Below are 23,343 nucleotides of genomic sequence, written 5' to 3' on the forward strand. Positions count from 1 at the left end.
AGTGAGCTGAGATTCAGCTATCATTCCCAGCAGTAGAATCATTTTCATTACACAGACACAATTCATTTCACAGAAGGGAAGGAACTGACTGAATCCAAACAGGAGTAGCTTGTAAGGCCTCAGCTTCATTGTATGAGCATGGTTTCCTGAAGAAAGGAATGTTTCCAGATTCACTTTCAGGCATCTCTCAGTATTCCATGGAAGTAATTACACAACTGAATTTTAAAATTGTAAATTGTATTGCTAAAGTAGTGTGAATTATTGGTGAAAACAGTGATGTAGCAAATGAAACATGTAACAGGAAAATAATTTGATTTTTATTTTTTCACATTATCAAGTACACATTACGTCAAACATCCATATATATATATATATATATATATATATATATATATATGAGTGTGTGTGTAATTTGTTTTTTTCATTTTTACATAGTGTACAAGAGGGAAGGACATCAAGTACTTAACAAGCATTTTACAGAACAATTATTTATATTATGTCCTTTTAATGTACCATTTTAAAACATGAAACTTCAACATCTATTTTATAGCGTTTGCTAATCAAATAAAACTAGTTTATAACTAATGTCAGTACATTAACAATAACTAGTTTTCATTTGCTTTTTATACAGCCACATTGTGCAAAATCCACTCAAGAATTTATCAGAATTCTTAATTGCTTTGTCTACATTGCCAAAATTATGCTTCAATGTATGTATTTATGATTCCAGGTGGTATTAGTGAAATAGGAAGTAGCCGAATTTCTTATGTCTGAAATTTGTTAAAAATATTCCAGTATGGTAATACTTCTGATAATACCTCTGAATATGACAAACGTTAATAGATCTTAATAGCGTGAAAATTATTTGTGTGCAAAGGAATCTATGTAGGACTTCAATAAAAAAATGAGACACCTACATTCCATAGATAACTGCTGGATCTTGAAAACACTTGCTTTAATAAACTGAGGTGCTTTTAGGCCTCAACCCTGCAATAGTTATCACCACAATGCAAAAGTTTTAAATGGTTCCATACAATATCAAATGTTCCACTTAATTCATGACAGTATAATGTGCACACTGTAGCTGTGTGATTTAGAGCTCAAGAGCTTGCTTGACAATAATAATTTTTACCAATATTTTCTAAGAATTTGGTGAACATGCAACAGTTCATACACATTAAAAGGTCAGAAACAAACATAATTCCACATACATCTTACAATTCATACAAAATAAGATGTTAACATTAAGCTTTTTTGTTTGTATCACAACTATTTGTATTATAATTCTAATTTTATATTAAAATGAATCACCCAGGGAATAGAGAGCTATGTGAAGGAATGTACATACACACATTATAATATCTGACAATGTAATATAATATAAAACTGATGATTTGGAATCCTTATGTTTTTGATGAAAGGAAAGGAGGGATGAGACATGGGAAAGCATGATGCAAAACTGCTTAAACTTTTGTTCACTTTCAATACATTTAATCAGTGAATTCTAGGTATCAAAGTTAGGGAGGACAGATGAGAAAAAGCAAGCTAACAGAACATAATCAGAATACTACATTTTAAAAAATTAGCTTTGATTTCATTTGAAACATGAAAGGTTTTATTCGTCAAGTTTCCAGCATGCTTTAGATTTAGAACATTATAAACTAATGAAACATTTACTATGAAACAGATTGAAGCAGCTTTAACTTAGCAATAATTTTAAAGCATATGGTGGTCATTCAACATGTCCATAAGTCATGGTCATATCCATAAGTGTACAAATGGACAGAAATAATGGGATAATTAAAAAGTTACTGCTTAATAGCCATTGGCATGAAGGTCTAATTCCTTTCTCCTGAAATTATTTTGGTAAGGAAAATTCTGCATCCATAAAAGAAACATTTTAAAACTGGAAGAAAATAAATGTTTCTTTAAAATGACATGCTTCTATTATTTATTGCTCCACCTGTTCTCCCTCCAGATGGTTTATCTTTGAAAGCTATCCAAAGATCCAGGTAGATAAAAATGAGACCAAACCAAAAATTCCATACAGTTAGAGTCTTGTAATAAAACTGCATTTAATTTGGAATAAACCTAGCAACAGTCAATTGAATATCTGTTGTCAACAACTGAAACAATATGTTTCAAAAATACAATTACATTTGTAACACAGAACAAAAAAGCAGAGAAGCAGGTAATGAATACTTAATGAACAAGTGCCTCAAGTTTTTCTTTAAAATTCACCCTACTGAAAATAAATGCTCCCAGCAACCAATGTATTTCTACATTATGGAAGTATTCAATACGATAAAGAAATAACATCAGTATTGGAAAAAAGTTAAATAACCACTCAAATGAATAGCTTGTTGTAAGTTCTTTAAATACCAATGGGACAATCAAGTGGATCCTATTGTACAATGCAGTATTTTGACATTAATTCTGCTGACTTTTGAACAGCTTTCTAGATGACATCTTTGAGCAAATTAGAAATTTAATTTATGTCAAAATTGGCAGGCAAACATTTCAAAGAATTAATGTAATTGAAAAATTCAGTATAAGACGAAGTTTACTTTATTAAATGCAACTTTATTGTTGCCATCTTTCCTCATTTATTAAACAAACAAAAGATAATTCAGAACACACTAATGAACAAAATGTATAAAAGTCAACTAGAAGCAATATTCCTATCTGTATACAGCACTAAATAAAATGCAGTATTTCATTTGTAAGATCTGCTTTAAAATACAATGACGGCCTAAATAGCAAATCTTTTATACCCTTCCCAAATCCCTATCTTTGAATCCTCATGGTAACCCAATGTCTTTATGATGCCGCAGAATGTGTTGATTCTTCTCTGAAGGCCTTCGAAAGCCTTTTTTACAGAATTCACAACGGTGGGGATAGTCTTTTGTATGAATGGAAATAACATGCCGCTTGAAACCTGAGGCATCTGTAGTGCTATATTCACAGTACTCACACTGATAAACTTTTCTACCACTGTGTGTTTTCATGTGTTTTTTGAGTTCCATTTGCAGCTTGAATCCTTTCTTACACCTCTTGCATCTGAACGGAAGATCTTTTGTGTGAACTGAGAGAATATGACGACTCAGAACAAATGGATCTGCAATCTTAAAGTCACAATGTCTGCACTGGTGCAGCTTTTTTCCTTTGTGCACTGCAACATGTTTTTTCAGTTCTGAAGGCCTATGAAAGCCTTTATCACACATGTCACACTTGTGAGGATAGTCTTTTGTGTGAACGGAAATTATATGTCTTTTTAAATCACTTGAGTTTGAGCTTTTGTGATCACAGTGCAGACACTGATGTGTTTTGCTTTCTTGATGCATAAGAATGTGCTGTTGCAGTTCTTTGGTATCAGAAAATATTTGAAAACAAATGTCACACTTGAATGGCATTTCTTTACTATGCCTAGTCTTTACATGAGTTTTCAGGTTAGAAGAGTCAGCAGACCTATACTCACAATACTGGCATTGATAGGGCTTTTCACCAGTATGGATTCGCATGTGTTTCTTGAGCTCTGATGGATGCCGAAATCCTTTTCCACATTCCACGCAAATATGCGGAAAGTTTTTGCTATGTACAGCTAGAAGGTGACGATTCAGTAATCCTTGCTCGGCTGTTTCATACTCACAGAATTTGCACTTGTGCATTTTGTTTGCCGCTTTGTCCCTGTGCACCATCTTATGTGTAAACAAAGCTCCTGCATGAGAGAAACTTTTCCCACATTCATCACATTCAATTAGTTTCTCAGTCTTGGTAGTAAGCTTGTGGCTCTCAAGGTGATTATGCAGACTTAACTTTTTATTTGTAGTGTAATCACAATCAGTGCATCGATATTTTTTCTTAGCAAGAAGGTGCTCTGGGTGATTTTTCATGTGTCTTTTCAAGAAGCCTCTGGATTTAAATTTCTTTCCACAAATCATACAAGGGTAGACAGTCAAAGGATGGCCATCAGGCCCAATAATTATGGCTGCATAATAAAAGAAAAAAGAAAAAAATAATAAAAATGGCATTTACTAAATACCTGGCAAGCACTAGCATAATTACAGAGAAGTTATACATTTTAAATTCCTATTAGCTTTAGTAGCAAAATTAAGCACATGCTTAAGTTTTACACTGACATACATAGGATATCAAATCCTGAACACTGCTCAAACTGCAAATTAAGTTCAGATCAATTAATTGTCAAGAAGTAATTACAATGGTATGTCAGCTTTGTGCCTCAAAATTAAAAATCTTCCAACAGAAATATGAAAGGCTTATTGAATTTCAATAATTGGGAGCAATGTCAAGTGCCAACATATCACTTAATTAGACAAATTAACCCTGTGGAAAGGAATATCTTGATATGTCAGCAATTGCAACATCTGCATTCTCTCAAAGGAACCTTGTGAGAATAGATATATTTTCAAGAAATGACTCACATCTGACATGTTTGAAGATAATACTCTCCAAAAGTATACAACACAGATATACACATATACCTGTGTGTATTGATGGAAAACATCCATCAAGACAGAAGTTGAAGATAGTATGTTACTTTTAAATGAGAAATCAGTCTACCAGTCATTAATAGAACGTAATGTTAACTATAGATTGAAATGATGTTTTTGAACAGAGATTTTCAGAAAGATATTACATAACATTATAGAAAAGTTAATGCAAATACTTACACAGTATATCTATACCCCTTGATAGTCACTGTAACTATACCAGCAAAAGGCCGAATTTTAATAGCAAACTTGCTCTTCCATTAACTGGCCAGGCCTCAAATGCATTTCACTAAAGATGCCAGGAAGTGTGTGTCCATGGCTTCTACACTAACCACACCTATAACAATGTGTGTGCCTGTTGTCTTGGCAACAGGCACACATCAATATATACATAATCTTATTGTATTCATTATTGCAGTTGTTTCTCTTTAATATCCATGTCCTTATACTTTTGTGGAATGGAGCAAAGGATGACTGTGACATCACCATAATATGCTATAAATTGCATACTGCATCAGATGTTAAGAAGCAAGTACCTGGTGGCAGCATTTGTAAAATGATGTCACTATAGTTTGCTATGGTTTTGCCCTGTCCATCCATAAACAATATAAGTTACTGCTAAATGTTCATGACCATAACATGGTAAAATAGCTGACTATACTGACTGCTTATTTATTTATTAAAATTTGAGATGCAACTGCTCCTAAATATCTTTCCTAACTACAAAAGAAATAGAATTGATTTAAAATAATTGTGTTTATCCCAACAGAGTTTGGAAGATTTGGTAAACTGCCTATTTCCTGTCACTTCTCAATTCTTGATATTTATACAGGTAGTCCTTAACAACTGAGCCCAAAATTTCTGTTGCTAAGTGAGACATTTGTTAAGTGAGTTTTGCCCCATTTTATGACCTTTCTTGAAACAGTTGTTAAGTGAATCACTGCAGTTAATAACATGGCTGTTAAGTGAATCTGATTTTGCTTGTCAGAAGGTGGCAAAAGGTAATCTTATGACCACAGGACACTGCAATTGTCATAAATATGAGTCAGCTGCCAAGCATCTGAATTTTAATTATGTCCCTGTGGGGATGCCACAAAGGGTTACAAAAGGTCACAAGTCACTTTTTTCAATGCCTTTGTAACTTTCAATGGTTCTAAAGGAACTACTGTAAGTCGAGGACTACTTGTACTTTTTAGTCATACTTACCCCACCATCAGATATATCTCACTTGAAACATCACATGTAACCAAATACATAAGCTATTATTTCCTGAAAATATAAGATTGGGACTATGTTGGGAGCCAATTTGGTGTACTGATTAAGATGCTAATTAGAAACCAGGGGGTCGTGAATTCTAGTCCCGCCTTAGGCATGACAGCCATCTGGATTAGTTTGGGCAAGTCACTCTCTTTCAATACAGACCATCTCACAGGGGGGTTGTGAGGAAAATAGGAGAAGGAAAGAATATAATGTATGTCAGCTGCCTTCTTTACTAAAAAAATGTGTGTGCATTATGAGTTTTCTTCAATCTTGAATCTTCTATCAGAGACCTGGAAAGTTGAGGGTTTTACATAGTATGTTAGCTATTCTTAGTACTGCATTCTTCTGGACTCAGAGCTCTTATGTTCCTGCAATCTGTTGGAGCCGCTTTCCTAGTTTAGGTGTCACTCTTCTTCTACCACCACTGGGGACAACTTTGACCTTTACTTTTCCTGCCAATCTGCATGGATTTGGAACAATAGTGGGATTCAAACATTTTTACTATCGGTTCTGTAGGCGTGGCTTGGTGGGTACGGTGTGGCTTGGTGGGCAGTGGCAGGGTTAGGGTTAGGGTTACTGCTAAATCTCCATACTTATCCACTCCAGGTGAAGGATACTGTAAAACCCCCATTCTCTCCCCACCCCACTAACCTGCTTTCTAACTCTACTCTCCTGTACAGGGCAACAAAAGAAAATCCAGCCAATCAGCTGGGACTTGGGAGGTGGAGAATAAATGGGGGCGGGGCCAGTCAGAGGTGGTATTTGCTGATTCTTCAAACTACTCAAAATTTCCACTACCAGTTCTCTGAACTACTCAAAATTTCCACTACCGGTTCTTCAGAACTGGTCAGAACCTGCTGAATACCACCTCTGATTTGGAAGTTCCACAGGATATTAGCCATTATTCTCCACAACCTTCTGTGGAATTTCCCATCTGGACTTGGATGGGAAATAGCCCACACACTCTTCCTATATACAATGCCAACTACTTGCTACTACATATTGGACTATCCCTGAAGCCTGTCTGCACTTTACAACTCAGGTCCTGTTCTAGTGATACATACATTCTTTGGATCTGGTTCTTAATGGCTGGTCTTGCTCTGCTGTGACCAATGCCTCAGTGCTGTCTTTTGGTCCAACTCTTTCTTGTCCAATCCTCATAAGATTTATTAATGTCAGCCTTCTCAGCTACTTTACATCCCATCTCTTGCCACATCCACACTTTTAGTCACACTTGCCCCACCATAAGATGTATTTTTCACTTTAAATATCAGTTGTAACCTACCATATGTACTATTACTTCTTCAAAACATAAGATTGTAACCATATGTAGCCATGTAACCAAATAAATTAATAATGGACATTGGGAAGCAATTATGTAGTTTATTTGTGTGCATATATGGTATTTCTTCCATTCGTGTCTAATTCTGTCTTCTTGACAAGGTTTTTCAGGAATGGTTTGCTATTGCCTCCTTCCTAGGATTGAGTAAAAGTGACCAGGCAAAGGTCACTCAGATGGTTTTTGTGCCTAAAGGCAGGACTAAGACTCCTAATTTCTAATCTGATGCCCTAATTAGTATATCAAACTGTCTCTTATTATATGTATGTGTCTCGGGGCAGGGAATGCGGGGAGAAGAGAAGAATAATAGCCAAAATGGTCCCAATAGGAGCACTTACAACTGTGACTCCTAAATGGGAAAATGGCTCCAGCAGATCCCAAGAATGACATCAGAGCTCTCTGTCCAAAGGAGTGCAGTACAATTGCAAACCTTCCCATTTTCTGTCTCACCAAAACCCATTTGTACAGTGTAGCAATGTGACATTGCAGTATGCCTAGGATAATTTCCTTTAATTCTTGCATTCCAATAAGTTCTTGAATGCTATGCCAGTGCAGCTTCATTTTCTTTCCGTGTTATGTGTTAGGACATAACTTTCTGTTGACAAGTTCACTTGTGTCAACCTCTTTTCAAAGTGTGTATCATATCCTGAGAATTGTAAGCAATGCATTAGTTGGCATAACAAACCTGATGGGAGTTTCTGTATGTATCTAAAACTTATAAGATTTTGAAACAAGTCTTCCCTAAGCAAAAGATAAAAAACTATGAGTTTTTTTAATCATTAGAAAAATGTATTCTATATTCAAAATCTTATATCATATTGGATGTATCCAGAGAACATGTGGATATATTCAAACATACTTAAAAATGATCCCCAATGTGTATTATTCAGCATCTTCTATTGGTTGAAACTTCCATGCAGAGTTTCAGCCAATCCCTGGTTTAATTTCTCTTCCATTTTTCTTATTTTATAGCATTCAACCTAAGTTTCATAATTTTCCTCCTGAAAAAAAAAGTTATTTGAAACCATTTCAAATACATTTTGTGATGATATTTGAACCCCAATAAAGCAGCAATATTACACAAAACTCCCACCAAGAATGTATACAGATAGATGCTTTTAAAAATGCTAATGGAGAATGCATTTCCATTTCCAATTCTATTTTCAAGCAAACAGAAGCTGAGTTATTACCTGTTTGATATTGTCTGGATTCCAATCTTCTCCTTTTCTTTGGTTTTTGTTTTGCTAGCCTTCCAAGACCAGAAGACTCATCTATGTGCAAGAGGGCACTTGCAGTTCCATTTCGGTTTTCAACTGCATCATTATTTCCTAGTGTGGATCAGAATTTAGCATTCTAAGGATTAGTCCATGTACTATTTCTGAATATGATTTTTATATTTTTAAAAGATAAGTCTGAAAAACGAGCTCTTGGTGTTAATAAATAAATTTGGATATCTTTGTAGTCAACAAAGACAGTAAGCAAGATTTAGATTTAAAAAATCAAGTCTTCTTCTATTCAGTGAATTATTCATGTGTGGCTTTTGCCAATATATATCTATATTTTTCTCACTGTCCTCACTAACCATGGAAAGAGCCTCAAGTATTATACATACATATTCGCAGCATGAATTTAATCACATCATGACAAACATACAGATAGAAAGAATACTGTAAAAGATAGATAAGATGCTCTTGGGAAACAGACACCATAGAATCCAATTACCAAAGTCTATTTTTCCAATGCCACTGGAAGATGCACGTAATATTGTGGCTGATTGTAAGTCAACTAGAAACCTTCCACCTTTATGGGATGAGAGCATCAAACGTTCTCTTACATTGATGGATGCATGTAAAAGAAATGGACACAGGTTGGAAGTTCCGATGAAAAGAAAATAAGTATAATAAACATGACAAAAATCTAAATGTTATATTACAATTTTCTTCTTAATTCCTGTACAGTTTCAAATAAATGATAAATCATTTCAAATAATATATATGTACTCATATGTAATTCTGGCTGAAATTCAGAAAGATTAATTTTTTAATACAGAAGACCAAAAACCAATATCCTTACTAGTAATCTTTAATTTTGGGGAGTAATGACCTACCATAAGCTGCTGCCCAAGCTATTGGCATAAAGCTTTTGATTTCACTGTCATCAATTTGCTGTTCATGAGTTGCTGCTGCATCTTCCTCTCCCACTATCACTTCCATATAGACTTCATCAGCAATTTCAGCAACATCTAATAGAAGAAACATGTAATGTGTGTTTTGTATATTTTTAAAAACCTTTAAAATTTTTACTCCAAATGAAGGTCACATACTTACTTAAATCTTCATCATCATGCTGAGAATCATTTACTGTCATATAGACCATTTTTTCTCTTGGAATGCGAACACTGCTATTTTGGTTAATTAAAGTTTCACCATGGTCATTGTCAGATTCACTTTCCACAATGTCTACTGTGCCTCCTATGTTAAAAAAAATTATCAACATTATTTGTATGAATATGCTTCTATTACACTATGGTTCAACTTCAAGAAACTGGAAAAAAAAACAGTAATACAAATGTTTAAAAGGTGTGAAAGAAGATCTATTAACTAGACATTTGGAAAGAACTGAGTAAAACAAGAGGGATATTATGAAAATCCTATCGAAATATAAGCTTCATTATATTAATTTAATAAACATGTATAGGATCATAGACTAAGTACATTGTCTGTATTTTTACGAAGTAAGATAACTGACCAAAGTTTAACTTATTAGTAGATTTTTAACCCACCTTTAAATATATATACCTCAAGGGGGCAAGCATAGGTAGTTTGCCTGCTTTTTAATTTTCCCCACAACAACCCTTTGAGGTCAGTTGGCCTGAGAGATTGACTGGTCCAAAGTCACTCAGTCTGCTTTTACGTGTAAGAGACACCTAGGCCAGAACCCTAACCAAACTGGCTCTATATATGTTACACTACATGAATAATAATAACAACAGCAACAGCAACAACAACAGTTAGGGATGTCATTCATAGGGTGTTTCAAGGTTCTTTTCACTTTTAGTATGACAAATTCTCAGAACATTTCTTGAAGATTCAGTTTTCATCTTGAGACCTCTAAACATCAAAATATTATTTTTTTCTTTCATTTAAGAAAACCTCACCTATGTCATCTTCTCCAGGATCAGCTTTGAAAATGTAGACTTTGATGACTTCTGGGCAAATGCCATCCATTTTACATGGATCACTTTCTGACTCAGATTTAAGGTTAACAGAGTTGTCAGCTTCTGTTTTGACAGCATCATCCACTACAAGAAAATCCACAATATTTATCACATTAACATACCTCTAACATAAATTACAAGCATTTATGTGTTTATACATTAAAACCCAAGGGGACATCAATTATTTGCCAAGCATTCCATTTATTTGCACATATACTTTATTTCCACAGTACACTATTATTGCCTTTAACTCCATATTCCTACAAAACATTCCATAACTAAATCTTATTTATTTTATTAAACACCTTCTTTAAATCAACAAAAGTACAATAAACTTTCTTCCTCACATTCATACATTTTTCAATATCCATTAAACAGAAATCTGGTCTGTATCCAATCTGCTCAGGAAAATGCTGCGCCATACTTGCTAAATTCTTCGGTCTTCCCTTATTTTGAGTTTTACCCCAATTATTGCATAACTTTTATTTTTAATTCCAATTAAAAGAATTTGTGTTTAACTTTTTCATTCGCCAAATGTTTTTATTTCAAATCTGTCTACATTTTCCATCTTTTAATCATAACAATTTCTTGTATTTTTATTATATTTTTTGCAATTGTTTTTCTCTACGCGGAAATATTACTATATCTATATATCCCATTCACAGCCTTTCACCTCACAATTTCACAATTCTTTCGTATACTTCTCATTAGTATAACTCTTCATTTAATTCTTTCCATTTTTCCCAAGACATTTCCACATTTTTCCTGATGTCTACTTTCCATTCATTTTCTATGTTTTACAAGCAGGCTTTGTACTTCTTGCAATCATTCTATTTTCCCCTTGTTCCTTTTCTTCCCGATTCACTACTGATGCTACTCATGCTCATGCTACTTATTCTCAAACTCATGCTTCACATGCCAACCCCAACGCTAACCCTAATATTCTGCTCCTCATTCAATACTTCTCATCATTTTTGTATTCTTCGCTAAGCCTTTTCTTTGAATAGGTATGCATGATCATGCTTATCTTGTTTCTATCATCCATTCATGACTCTTAACATGAAATTATAATTAATCTATGAAATGCTATTTTATACACCTCAATATAAATGAAATTCATTCATAGCTTCTGATACATATTTGTCTTTAATTCAAATTTATCAAAGCATTCATGATCTTCAACCTACAAAATCAATCCTTTATTCAGACCTGCGATATCATTCTTGTTTTTCTTAGTTTCACAGCATTTCTTAATTCAATTTATTAATTAAAGAATTGTTAATCCTCTTATTTTTCATATCTCCCATATACAATAGCATTCTATATATAGTCATTTCATATAATTTGTAATTTCCATAGGTTTGTCATTTTGCAATAATGCATTGCAGTTACATTGGAAATGATTTTAAACAACTAAAAGGCTGGGAAAGACACCATCAGCAAAATCCTCCACAATATCTCACATATTACAGGAATAAATTAAATTTCCATCACAATCAACAAAATAAGTGTCTACAGTATGTCACATTGTATAATTAGATTATGTAAAAAATACTGAATTTGAAAAGCGAGTTTTTGTATTACTTTGCAATAATCTTATAGATAGACTAGACTAGACAAATAGTATAAAACATGTACAACTTTCTAATAAGGCTGTAAGAAAAAAATTAACGCTGTGGGAAACTTTCACCTAGCACATTACAACAGCTATTCACATCAAATCATAACAAATACAGATTTATAATTTCCACAAGAAAAATAGTAAAGTATATTTTTTTAGGAAATAAGGATTATAACACGCTCATGCATAATAAGAGTCTAGCAGTCTGCATATTATTAAGAAAAAAAGACAAATCAATTTTAAGAGGATATAGAGAAGTCCTCACATCATCTACTGTTGGTCAGCTGCTGTTACATCATGAAAGATTACTCCTAGATTTCTAGTGTATAATGTGGCTTTGTTAACGATGCAGGAATACTTCCTTCGTTTAGGACTGTATTTTTCAACAACTTTAAATATTATTGCAATTCTGCATCTGGCAAACAATAGTACTACAGTACTAAGAAAAAGGCAACAAAGCACATTATCACTACCCTGCAAAAGACACTGAACTCAGCAATAAACTGTAATTTCATGGAACAGCAAATCAAGAGCTTGTGACTTAAGAAATAGACTGCAACATGTTCCCTGTTAATCACAGATACTAATATATTTATTTTTAAGATCTGTATTTGCCTAGAAATATTAGCCACAAGAGTGTGCACATTTATATAAAGTAGTTCTCAATTTAGGAAATAGTTCTTTTTTTACTATTTCAGTTACAGATAATCCTCGACTTACAATTATTCATTTAGTGGCCATTCAAAGTTGCAATACTGAAAAAGTGACTTATGACCGTTTTTCACACAACCATTGTGGGATCATCCTGGGCATGTGATCAAAATTCAGACACTTGGCAACTGGCTTGTATTTATGACATTTGACCTGGGTAATATGACCCCCTTTGCAACTTTCTGAGAAGCAAAATCAGTGGAGAAGCCAGAGTCCTTAACAACCATGTTATGAACTTAACAACTGCAGTGTTTCATTTAACAACTGTGGCAAGAAAGGTTAAATAGGGTTAACAATTGTCTTGCTTAGCAATGGAAATTTTGGACTCAACTGTGGGTGTAAGTTTCAGACTACCAGTATATTTGACCCTCTCACTTCATTCTTCTTTTGCTACCATATTCACATATCATATACTGTTCATCACTGTACACTTCCTCTATTATTCTTTTCTGATTAAAAAAACCAGAAATCAATATTACTTCAATCCTTTAACTGTTGCCAGTTAGCTCTCCATCCTGTATTTCTGCTGGCAACCATTCACAGATTAATATATTTATTTAATGTATCCCTATACAGATTTCTTAAACAACTGCATCTTAAACCTAAAATTATTGAAATACAAGAATAGATTAAAATGATATACAACTTTTATTCATTAAAAAGATGGAAGAATGGAAAATAAACAAAAATAACAAAATTTACATATAAGGATGATCCATAGAAAGCTCTGGATTTCCAGTAGGAACTAAATAATGTAAGAATGGGTACCTTGCAAATTGGGGAAGAAGACTATTTCAGATCCTATGAATAAGTGTAAAGTACTAGTCTATCAGTCTCAAAAACATATAGTAACTCTATGATTTTAATAATAACAGGTGTCAAGTGATGGATTTTGCACATTAGTTCAAAGCTTGCAGCCCAGTGATCAAAGAATGATAGGTGATTGATGCAGCAACAAATGGATATTTTAATAGTAAAAAAGGTAATGGTAAAAGTTTCCCTTATCCAGTCATGTTTGACTCTAGGAGGCAGAGCTCATTCTCCATATCCTAGCCCAAGGAGCCAGTGTTGTCCAAAGACATTACAGTAGTCATGTGGCTGACATGACGATATGCTGAGGTGCACTGAACACTGTTACCATCCCACTAAAGTGATACTAATATTCAATCCCAATCCCAATGAAATGGGAATGTTCACTGCAAAACATTTTTTTTTAAAAATAATGTTAAAGTCATAGGCATGCTAATGCTAATTTTATTATTTTAACTTTAAATTATTTATTTTTAACAACAAAATTGTTCTTGTTACCAAACAAATTATTTTTATATTAGGCACCAGAAACTAATTCAATTCAATTATTATGTAGAATGGAAATAAGAGTTAAATGTGTTTGTTACATTCCTGATACATGAAATGTCAGGATCTAAAACTGCCTACAAGTTGTATAGATTAGCACTACCAAAATCCAAGAACAAAATCAGCAGGATAGCCTGGATGAAAATTCTGTAGTTTAAACTGCAGTCCTTAAAATAGTTTACCCAGACACTTACAGGAAATCATCAGGTAGTCTTCACAGTTGTTTTTTTCATCATTATGCTCCACAGATATTCCACTGGCATCAATTACAGCTTCAGAAGCAGAGTCTGTCACTAAGACTTCTGAAACTACATCTTCTCCAAGAGAATCTGTGACAATTTCTGCTTCTACAACACTATTATGGTCATGAACATGTTCCATATGTTCAATATCAGGTACATGTATTGATTCATTTGTGAGTACATGTTCAGGTATTGCCATTGCTGAAGCTATTTCAGATGATAAAACATCTTCTGGAACACTGCAGTGTGATAAAGACATTTCTTCAGTGACATCAGTGTCCAGCACTGGTTCAGGAATAACAACAGTTTGAGATACATCTGTATCTTCCATGATATCTGGACACTGAACATCTTCTATAACCACATCCTCAATGACATCTTGAATTACTACAGAATCTGGATCATCAGGGACAAAATTATGTACAGCTATGTCAGAATCTTCTACATCTGATACATATACAGTTTCCTGTATTTCGACAACAATTTCATCTCCGTTCAAATGCGTTTCATCAGCTCCTGGAATATATAAATTATATCCTATATTATCATACATCTTAGTTAAGGAATAATCATCAAATTTTGATTATGATATAACAGGGATACCTCTAACTTATTTACCATATCAGAAACAAACTTAACCTGAAGGGCTTTACTCATCCTGCCGTGCAAATTATGAAAGTCATACACAGGTAGTCCTCAACTTATGACCACAATGAGGCCAAAACTTCTATTGTTAAGTGAGTTTTGCCCCATTTTATGACATTTCTTGCCATAGTTGTTAAGTGAATTACTGCAGTTCTTAAGTCAGTAATATGGTTGTAAATGAATCTTGCTTCCCCATTGACTCTGCTTCTCAGAAGGTCGCAAGAGTTGATCACATGACCCCGGGACACTAAAACCATCATAAATATGAGACAATTGCAAATCATCTGAATTTTGATTATGTGACTGTTGGGATGTTGCAATGGTGGTAAGCATGAAAAACGGTCATAAGTCACTTTTTCAGTACTGTATAACTTCAGTACAGTATAACTTCAGTTATTAAATGAAAGGTTGTAAGTCGAGGACTGCCTATATTCTATATAATTTGCTTCCTACTTGCTAGCAACCAGCAATATTTCCTCAAAATAATTTAGTGTGATAGAAGATAAAAAACTATTTTAAAAGCTAATGGATAACCTTTTTTTCGATCAGTTTTCACAGACTTCATAATCTGTCTTCCCACAAAGTTAGTAAATTATCTTGTCTTTATTAAAAAACCTGGTACACAACAATAATCATATGTAAATATTTGAAACATATATAATATTCCTTATATTTTTCAGCCTAAAAATAGATTAACTATTCTAAAATAGTTCTACATTAGATTAATTATTAAATAAATTAGATCCAGACTTGAGTAATAAAAGTAATCTGGATTCATTACTAAAGAGCCAATAGTTATAGAGTTTAGGAAAAGAAGCTTACGTATTATTTTCTTACATACCTGTTGGATCAAAAAATGCATGTGGGTCATGTGGCTGTAGTTCAAGCCCATCCTCATCCATGGCCTTTAAATCTCATCAGTCACAATGTCTATAAAATCAAAATGAATGTGTTTTGTATAGACTTTTAATAAGTGTCCCAGACTAGCACGTCATATATATTGCAATCAGAGCTGCATTGGGGGAAAAATTGTCATATCCTTGAGACTTGAACATTTTGCCCCATTCCTGAGTAAGCACAAAAAGAATGGCTATGTTGATGTCCCTTCATTGCCTCTTATAAGCAATGAGAGAATTCACTTGTACCAGAACAAAATATCAATACCTTCTTTGTAACATTTCATGCTTTTCTCCCTATACATGAACATTGTGGCATTTTCGGTTAGACTATAGTCTTTTGGTATAATCTGAATCTTAAAGTTAGCAAGTACTAACTGTATTTTCCCAATATCATCTATTTTAATACCTAAAGCTTCTGGATAATTAAAAACTTTTTATTTGCTTGACTGGCATTGTTGAGTCCTGAATACAGTATACTAAAATGTAATACCAGTACTATAGTATCTGGCGTACATTTCTGCTTCCATTCATTTCATAAGTATAAAAAGTTTTCCTGCTCATGCCTTTGTGAATGCATCTGTTGAAATAAGCATTCCCATAAATACATTCTACATCTTTGCTTTCCTGCCTAAATTGTGTATCTTCTGTAGAAGTCTTGACTAATACTTTCTCTTCTAGTGCAAGTTAGTATTCTTTACATCAACCCTTATTACTCGGAAGCTATTGTCTATCACATTTGTTTTTCAGATGCTTGTTTACTGACTGCAATATGTTGTTTCAAAACAATAATAAAATACCATTATTTACTTTTGAGGGTTTTTAAAAAATCTAATTCAATTTACCTACTTCGCATATCACACCAATAGGAAAAAAAATCTCTAGGCTGCTTTTCAATTTCTATAATTCAAATTATAAATTATTAGCCATCCTATGGTAGTATTTAGTACCGATGATTGCTTGATTACTAAAATTAAAATTATCAAATGAACAAGAGGCCACAGGATTTATGACACCTAATTACTAATAAATTTATTAGAACATATGCTTTCCTTGACTACTTTCTCTCTGCACAAGTGTGCACTTGGAAGCTTGTTTCTGGTGGGATTTTGAATTTAATTCTGGTGCTTAAGCTGTGGCACCACTATGCTCCCTCATGACAGGCTTGCTCCCTCAAGCCCATCATGCAATCAGCTTTTCTTAATTAATGCAACTGACCCAGACTATATTTTCCTCGGTATCTGTCGCCACTGGCAGTTGGTTCATGGTTAGGAAGTTATTTTTTGCGGAAAGACAAAACCCACTACCAAGCGCTGCAAACAGCCCTTCCTGTATCAGCATAAGGGGGAGGGGGAACTATGTGAATAATCACTCGTGTTCCGTCGGTCATTGTCTGCTATGCAGGGTTAGGAGGCAAAGCAATAATAGGTAGAAAATGCCTCTGCACCCGCTGGATATTACGTGAAAGGGAAGAATGTGGAGGGACTAAAATATGCAGGGATCGGGAGTAGCCGAGCAGGACAACTGGGCACAAGAAAAGGAGGGATAGAGGGGAGGGGCAAGCTTCCCCCACTGGCGCCGTCTCCGCCCTGCCCTGCCCTGCCCGCCTGTAATGGGGACTGTCTGGGGCCAGAAGCGATTAATTCAAGATGGCGTCCGGCACTCTTCCTAAAGCCTCCCTTGCCGCCGCCATCTTGTCTCCTCCTAGCAGCGATCCCTTCGTTTCAGGCCTGGCCCCACTGTCCTCTAAGAATGCCTGACCCCCATTTCTCGTGCATCCTACAACAGCCCACCGTCTTTCTCTCTCTGGAAGCTGAGCTACAATTGCCCGACCCCCCTACAAGGCTTCCGGCCCGTTCCTGCAAGAAGGAACGCTGCGCGGCCTAGCTGCGGCCTTCTCAGGAGTCGAGGCCTGGTTCCGCGCTGGGGTAAGGGCCTAGCTTGGGCCTGTCCCGTGCTGCTTACCAGGCGGGGCGGTGGCGGCGGGCTCTGGGAGGCCTTTCTCCGCGTAGCTGGGCCGATCTCGGTGGTAGTGTCGCGGCGGCGGGGCGGGCGGGCGGGAGCGAAGGGGAGGGAGGGGCCGAGCTCGGAGCTGAGTGGAAGCGGCCAAGCTCCCCGGGCCGGGCAGCCGTCAGCACGTCACGTCACTGCCCGTGAGAGAACCAGGGAAATGCGGAAGGAGTTGCCGGCGCCGCTGCTGCTTGAGCCGCCTGCTCTTCGGCCCCAGGCCGGGCCAGACCGGCCGCGCGACCGAGAAGGAGCCGGGCCGGGCCGGGTGGATGAAGTATAAGGGTGGTGGGTCCCTGCAAACCCCTCCCGCTGCAGCTGCCTCTCCTGCCGCCGCCTCCGTTCCAGCTCGGCCGTAAAGTTCCGTTCCTGGCTCAGACTTGCTGAACTCGGCGCCGGGGAATGAGTTCTTTAGGCCTGGAAAATCCCCAACATTTTGGGGTGGCTTCTCCACAGGCATTGCCCCGGGCACCCCCGCCTCCCGAATCGTAAAACATCCCCCTCGCTTGCCGAAAATAAATTTATCCACAGCCTTTTGAAAAAGAAAATAAGAGGTACCTTATTACGGCATTTTTAATGAAAGTATTATCCCGCTCTCTATCTCTTCCCTCCGCCCTCCCCTTCTCCATTTGATGGAGAATATTTTTCTTACACAGAAGGCCAGGAAACTGAAGTACTGTGCTTTAAGCCCGGTTCATGTATTATCAATCGTTTTGGTAAATTCAGTTATCTACCATATTTTCTGTTTCTGGTTTTATAGGGAGTCAGGGGTACTATTTATTGTACAGCTATTTTTCCAAGTCAGAATATGCAACCTTAGTTAGAAAATGCAAATTCGGTGAGCATTAGACATTGGGTGCCTTTTTTTGTTGTAAAATGAATGTTTCAAAATAGTCCAAGTTTCATTGTTGCAAACTTACATTTAATGTATAATTCATTGTAACAATCTAGTATTTTGTTAATAACACAATTATTTAAGTTATGTAGATGGTTTCAGATATCAAAATCAGATTGTGGATACTTGATATGGTTATGAATCAAGTTAAGGATCATTTCCTTTGGAGCCCTAAGATGCAAATCACATATATGTATCCCATTTAATTATTTCTATTAAAAATGTGTGTTCAATAGCAGAACATAATTTTGTGTCTTTATGTTATATAGATGCTCAAAATATTTTTATATTTTCTATTAAGCTTAGATAGCATTTTTAAAGTTTAAGTAAATTTCAAATTGCAAAATTCTCAGGTACAGTATAGTCAAACTAGCTGGGGAATTCTGAAAACTGAAATCCATCCTCTGGAACAGGATGACAAAGTTAGAGAAGACTTATCTTGTTCTTATATTTTCTTCTGTGTATCTTCAATTATTAGCAATAAAATACATTACCACATTTAGTAAATTGTTGAGTGTCTTGTTTCTCTAATATTATTTTAATTGCATGGTTTAATTATTTTAATAACTTTTGGTTTAATAAAATAAATGTATGACATTTAGGGGGATATTTAGAAGAACGATATTAAAAGTTGAAGTAGGAGCAACTATCCATTCTCAAAGAATATTTTATACACCATAATTTATGGAATTCAGTGTCACATGATGTAATGTTGGAAATTCAGAATTAAAAATAGGATTAAGCATGTAGGAAGATAAAGCCTGGTTCTTTGTCAAAGTATCTGCATTAAATCCATTTTAAAACTTGAGGCTTTCAAGAAGCATCCAACTGGTTACTTTGCAAACAAAATTCTGACTTAGAGGGATCTTTTGGTTTGATCAGCAAACCTTTTCTTCATAACCAAATAAAATATGGTATATTAATTGTATAAATTGGCTGGTTTGCAAAATTTTTATGATACACCAAACATACAGAAATATAAAACTATAAATGGATCAATGGAATCACAAAAATGATAAGCATAGAGGTAAAAAAAAAAGGTTTGGAAATTATATTATGAGGAGTCTAGATTTCTTCCTACATTGTGCCATTCTTAGCCAATTTTCAGGCCTGAAAAGTGCAGTTCCTGTATGTAAGCTATGAATGACAGTCATATTGATACCCTGTTGATATTGGCTGAAATGCAGCTATAACAGGACAATACAACTGCATCAGTGATTAATGGGAGTTTGTTAAACTCCCAAGTATATCTTGCAATTGCATGGTTACAATCCTTACTGATACAATAGATAATAGGAAGTTTTGTAAATTATCCTAAGCTAGGATTTGTTTGAATAAAACATTTTTTGAATTAAGATGAACATATCTGATTATTACCTAGTGTGATATCTAAACCAAACCTTTTATAGTTATCCATTTTCTCTTTTTGTTTATTAACCAACAAAAATAATAGTCAACATCTGTGTTCTTTGGCATAATCTCCAAGCTTGGAAAAATAATTTGTGTTTCTGGAAAATCAAGATGTTTTGGTTTAAATTTTTTTATGATGGAATGATTAATACAATATTTAAGGCAATGTAAATATTTTGTTTCTAGGGGATCTCTAGAAATTATGCAACAGGAGAACCAATTCTAGGTTAAGGGTGTTTTTTTGTCCCCCATAAATTTTGTTTTCATGGCAGAAATTCCTTGGAGTTCGATACTGATCCCAGTAAAATGCTAGGTGTGTTTCATAGTTAAATGGATTGATGAGCAGTCTGAGAACATTATTTTCCCAGACAAAAGCTTTAAAGGAGACAGGATAAACTTTTATCAGAACAGAATTTGACTATTTCAAACTATAGAACAGGAAAAAAATCCAATATATGCAAATTTCAAGAATAAAAAATACAGTTAACATTAAACTATTTTTAAACCATCCATATGAATACTTGCAGAGTATAGCAACTGCATTATTCATACAAAAATTAAAAAATGAAAGAAAACAGAAGGGGTGTTGGTTCTTACCTGATATGCCCATTCTCTGAGAGATGTGAAGAGCATCCAGGCCAGGGTAATGTTTCATCTGCTGTTCGATAGACTGAGCAAAGTTCTGAGGACCCGCCTCCTTGACACTTGTCTCCAGTTTTTGTGAAGTGGAAGTGTTAGGTTATACCATACTTCGTTCACCGTTGCTCTTTGTTCTTGACCAGGATCAGAACCAGAACCAGACAATCATCTGGGTGGGGCTGGAGGCTCCTCACAGCTCCGAGAGAATGGGTGTATCAGGTAAGAACCAAAGCCCCTTCTCCAGTGAGCTGTTCCGAGCATCCAGGCCAGGGACATACCTAAGCTGGAGTGTCCTACGGGACAGATTCCATCTGGTTTGGAGTCTCCCTCACTCTGTGAATTCTCTTGTAGGACACGTGTACCAAAGGCAGCCTCTGCAGAGGCAAAGACATCCAGTCTGTAATGTCTTATGAAGGGCAACAGTGATGACCACATCGCTACCCTACAAATTTCTTCAATCGAGGCTTGTGTAGCCCAAGCCACTGATGTGGCCGCACTCCTAGTGGAGTGCGCTGTGGTTCCTCTGGGCACCAGTAAGGTCTGTAGTTCATACTACTTTGCAATCGTTAGCCCTCAGCTATCTGCCCACTGTTGAAGCTGTGACTTTCCTCCCTAGGGTAGAGGGCTGGAATGAGACAAAGAGGGCCTCCCATCTTCCTGTGAGAAACAGACCTGCTGATATAAAGACGAAGGCCCTTCTCACATCTAAGAAATGCCATTGCCTCTCTAAGTCATGAGCCAGCCTTGGGCAGAAGTTGGGCAGAATCAAATCCTGCCCCTGATGAAAAGAGGAATTGACTTTGGGTATGAAAGCTGGGTCTAGGCGAAAAGTCATCCTATCGGAGTGGAAGACACAAAGGTCCTCCCTCACTCCCTTCTCCTTGCGGACGTTATAGCCACAACAAAAGCCACCTTATAGGTTAGAAGGTAGAGGCTGGTAGTTCTCAAGAATTCAAATGGTGAGCGCTGTGAGAACCTTGTTCAGGTGGTGTATCTATGGACCACTAGAGGTCTTAAATTGGTAGCCCCCTCGGAGGAAACTACATACCCTCAGGTGATGTGCGAGAGACTGTAGATCCCCACAGGAGAGAACTGATGCTAGGGCCTCTAGCTGCCTACATAGCATATTCGGGGAGAGTCCCTTGCAAAAGTTCTTCCAAGTGGCATTATAAATGCAGTTATTGGACGGATGCCTCGTGGCTTGTATAGTTTTGATGATCTTGTTGGAGAATTCCTCACCTTTCAGAAGTCTCCACTCAAGTGCCAGATAGCCAGGTGGAGCCATTGTGACTCCAGATGTTGTATGGGGGCCTGGCTGAGGGAGACTGTCCGGCAGAAATCTCCAGGGGTCAACAATCAAGAGGTCCATGTGGTCTGCAAACCACGGATGTCTCGGCCAGTATGGGGTCAGGAGAAGAATTTCCGCCCTCAGTTTCCTGATTACCTTGGATATCAGAGGGAGGGGGAAGGCATAGAGGAGGCCCCGGGGCCCGGGGCCAGGGGCAGCGGAGAATGCTGACTCCCTCTACTCCCTGAGCTGAGAATCTTGAGAAAAATCTGGGTTGTTGGGCGTTGATTGGTAAGGCAGAGGTTCAGGATCGGCTGGTTGAAACAATCCAACATCTCCCGGAAGAGGCTTGGGTGCAGGCACCACTTGGAATGGTGACAGTGACCCTGCTCAATCAGTCTGCCTGAATGTTGGACAGTCACGAGATATACAGTATATTTCCTTTCTAGATCACAATTCATCTGGAATAAAATAAAAACCAATCTATATCCTCCCAGGTCATTACCTGAAAAGGACCATAGTTGCCATAGAGGTCATGGATTCACAAGTTTCATCAGTCTTCCCAGGATATTTTGAGAGTTCCAGTTCCAATCCTGAGATGACAATCAGGAGCTTGCAAATCAGGAGTCACTGCCATGCAGTTAAGTAATCAGTATTTTTGCAGTAACTCCAGTTACTACTGTCAAGATAGTTGTTAAGACAGCTGACTCCATTAAATGCCAAGATTTGCACCTAACAGGTAACAACCAAGGATAACTATTTAAATTATGGCAAGAGAAGAGACATTGAAAAGTAGAGAAACTTAAAGTTACCTTGGTTAGGATCAATTGCTATCATCAAAATGAATGTATCACCCCAGCTAAACTATTTCAAATAATTATTCATGGTTATTAGCAATCCCACAGGATACTAAATAGCTAAATGTCGTGAATTGCTAATATAGTATTGCATCATAATTACATTAAATTGGATCTACCATATAAATCATTATTCACTTCTCAACTTGCAATTCAGTTATATGGCATTTCTATACAATAATGTCAACCTTTTCCAAATAGAATTAAAATAGACAGTAATTCACTTCCCTTTTTGGATACTGTCCATTGTGGTTGCAAATATATTATTTTGGCTGTGTAATTGGAATTATATTTCAAAATTCTCAAGGGGTTTAGTTTTTAAAAAACATCTGACAGATAAAGAAGATCTGTGGTTTGGGACCATCTAGCTGTAAATATAACAGCATTCAATAATACATAGAATCATATTTGTTGCAAGGTCTAACTATTGTATACAACAAGAAAGGAAA

At 36.1% G+C, this 23,343-nt stretch overlaps 1 protein-coding gene across 1 annotated transcript; it reads right to left on the reverse strand.

Annotated features, from left to right (window-relative positions):
* Window positions 1-1,582: 1,582 nt before the first annotated feature.
* ZFX (zinc finger protein X-linked) lies at window positions 1,583-18,410 on the reverse strand. Its single transcript, XM_026721302.2, has 8 exons — window positions 17,764-18,410; window positions 15,744-15,832; window positions 14,210-14,773; window positions 10,268-10,411; window positions 9,438-9,581; window positions 9,218-9,352; window positions 8,301-8,438; window positions 1,583-3,988 (listed from the first exon to the last, which is right to left on the reverse strand). The coding sequence occupies exons 2-8, from the start codon at window positions 15,802-15,804 to the stop codon at window positions 2,802-2,804; spliced, it is 2,373 nt and encodes a 790-aa protein (XP_026577087.1). The 5' UTR covers window positions 15,805-15,832; window positions 17,764-18,410; the 3' UTR covers window positions 1,583-2,801.
* Between the last annotated feature and the right edge of the window lie 4,933 nt (window positions 18,411-23,343).

Source organism: Pseudonaja textilis, chromosome 8 (genome assembly GCF_049901715.1).
Source record: "Pseudonaja textilis isolate UNSWEBS1 chromosome 8, rPseTex1.2, whole genome shotgun sequence".
Classification (NCBI taxonomy): Eukaryota; Metazoa; Chordata; class Lepidosauria; order Squamata; family Elapidae; genus Pseudonaja; species Pseudonaja textilis.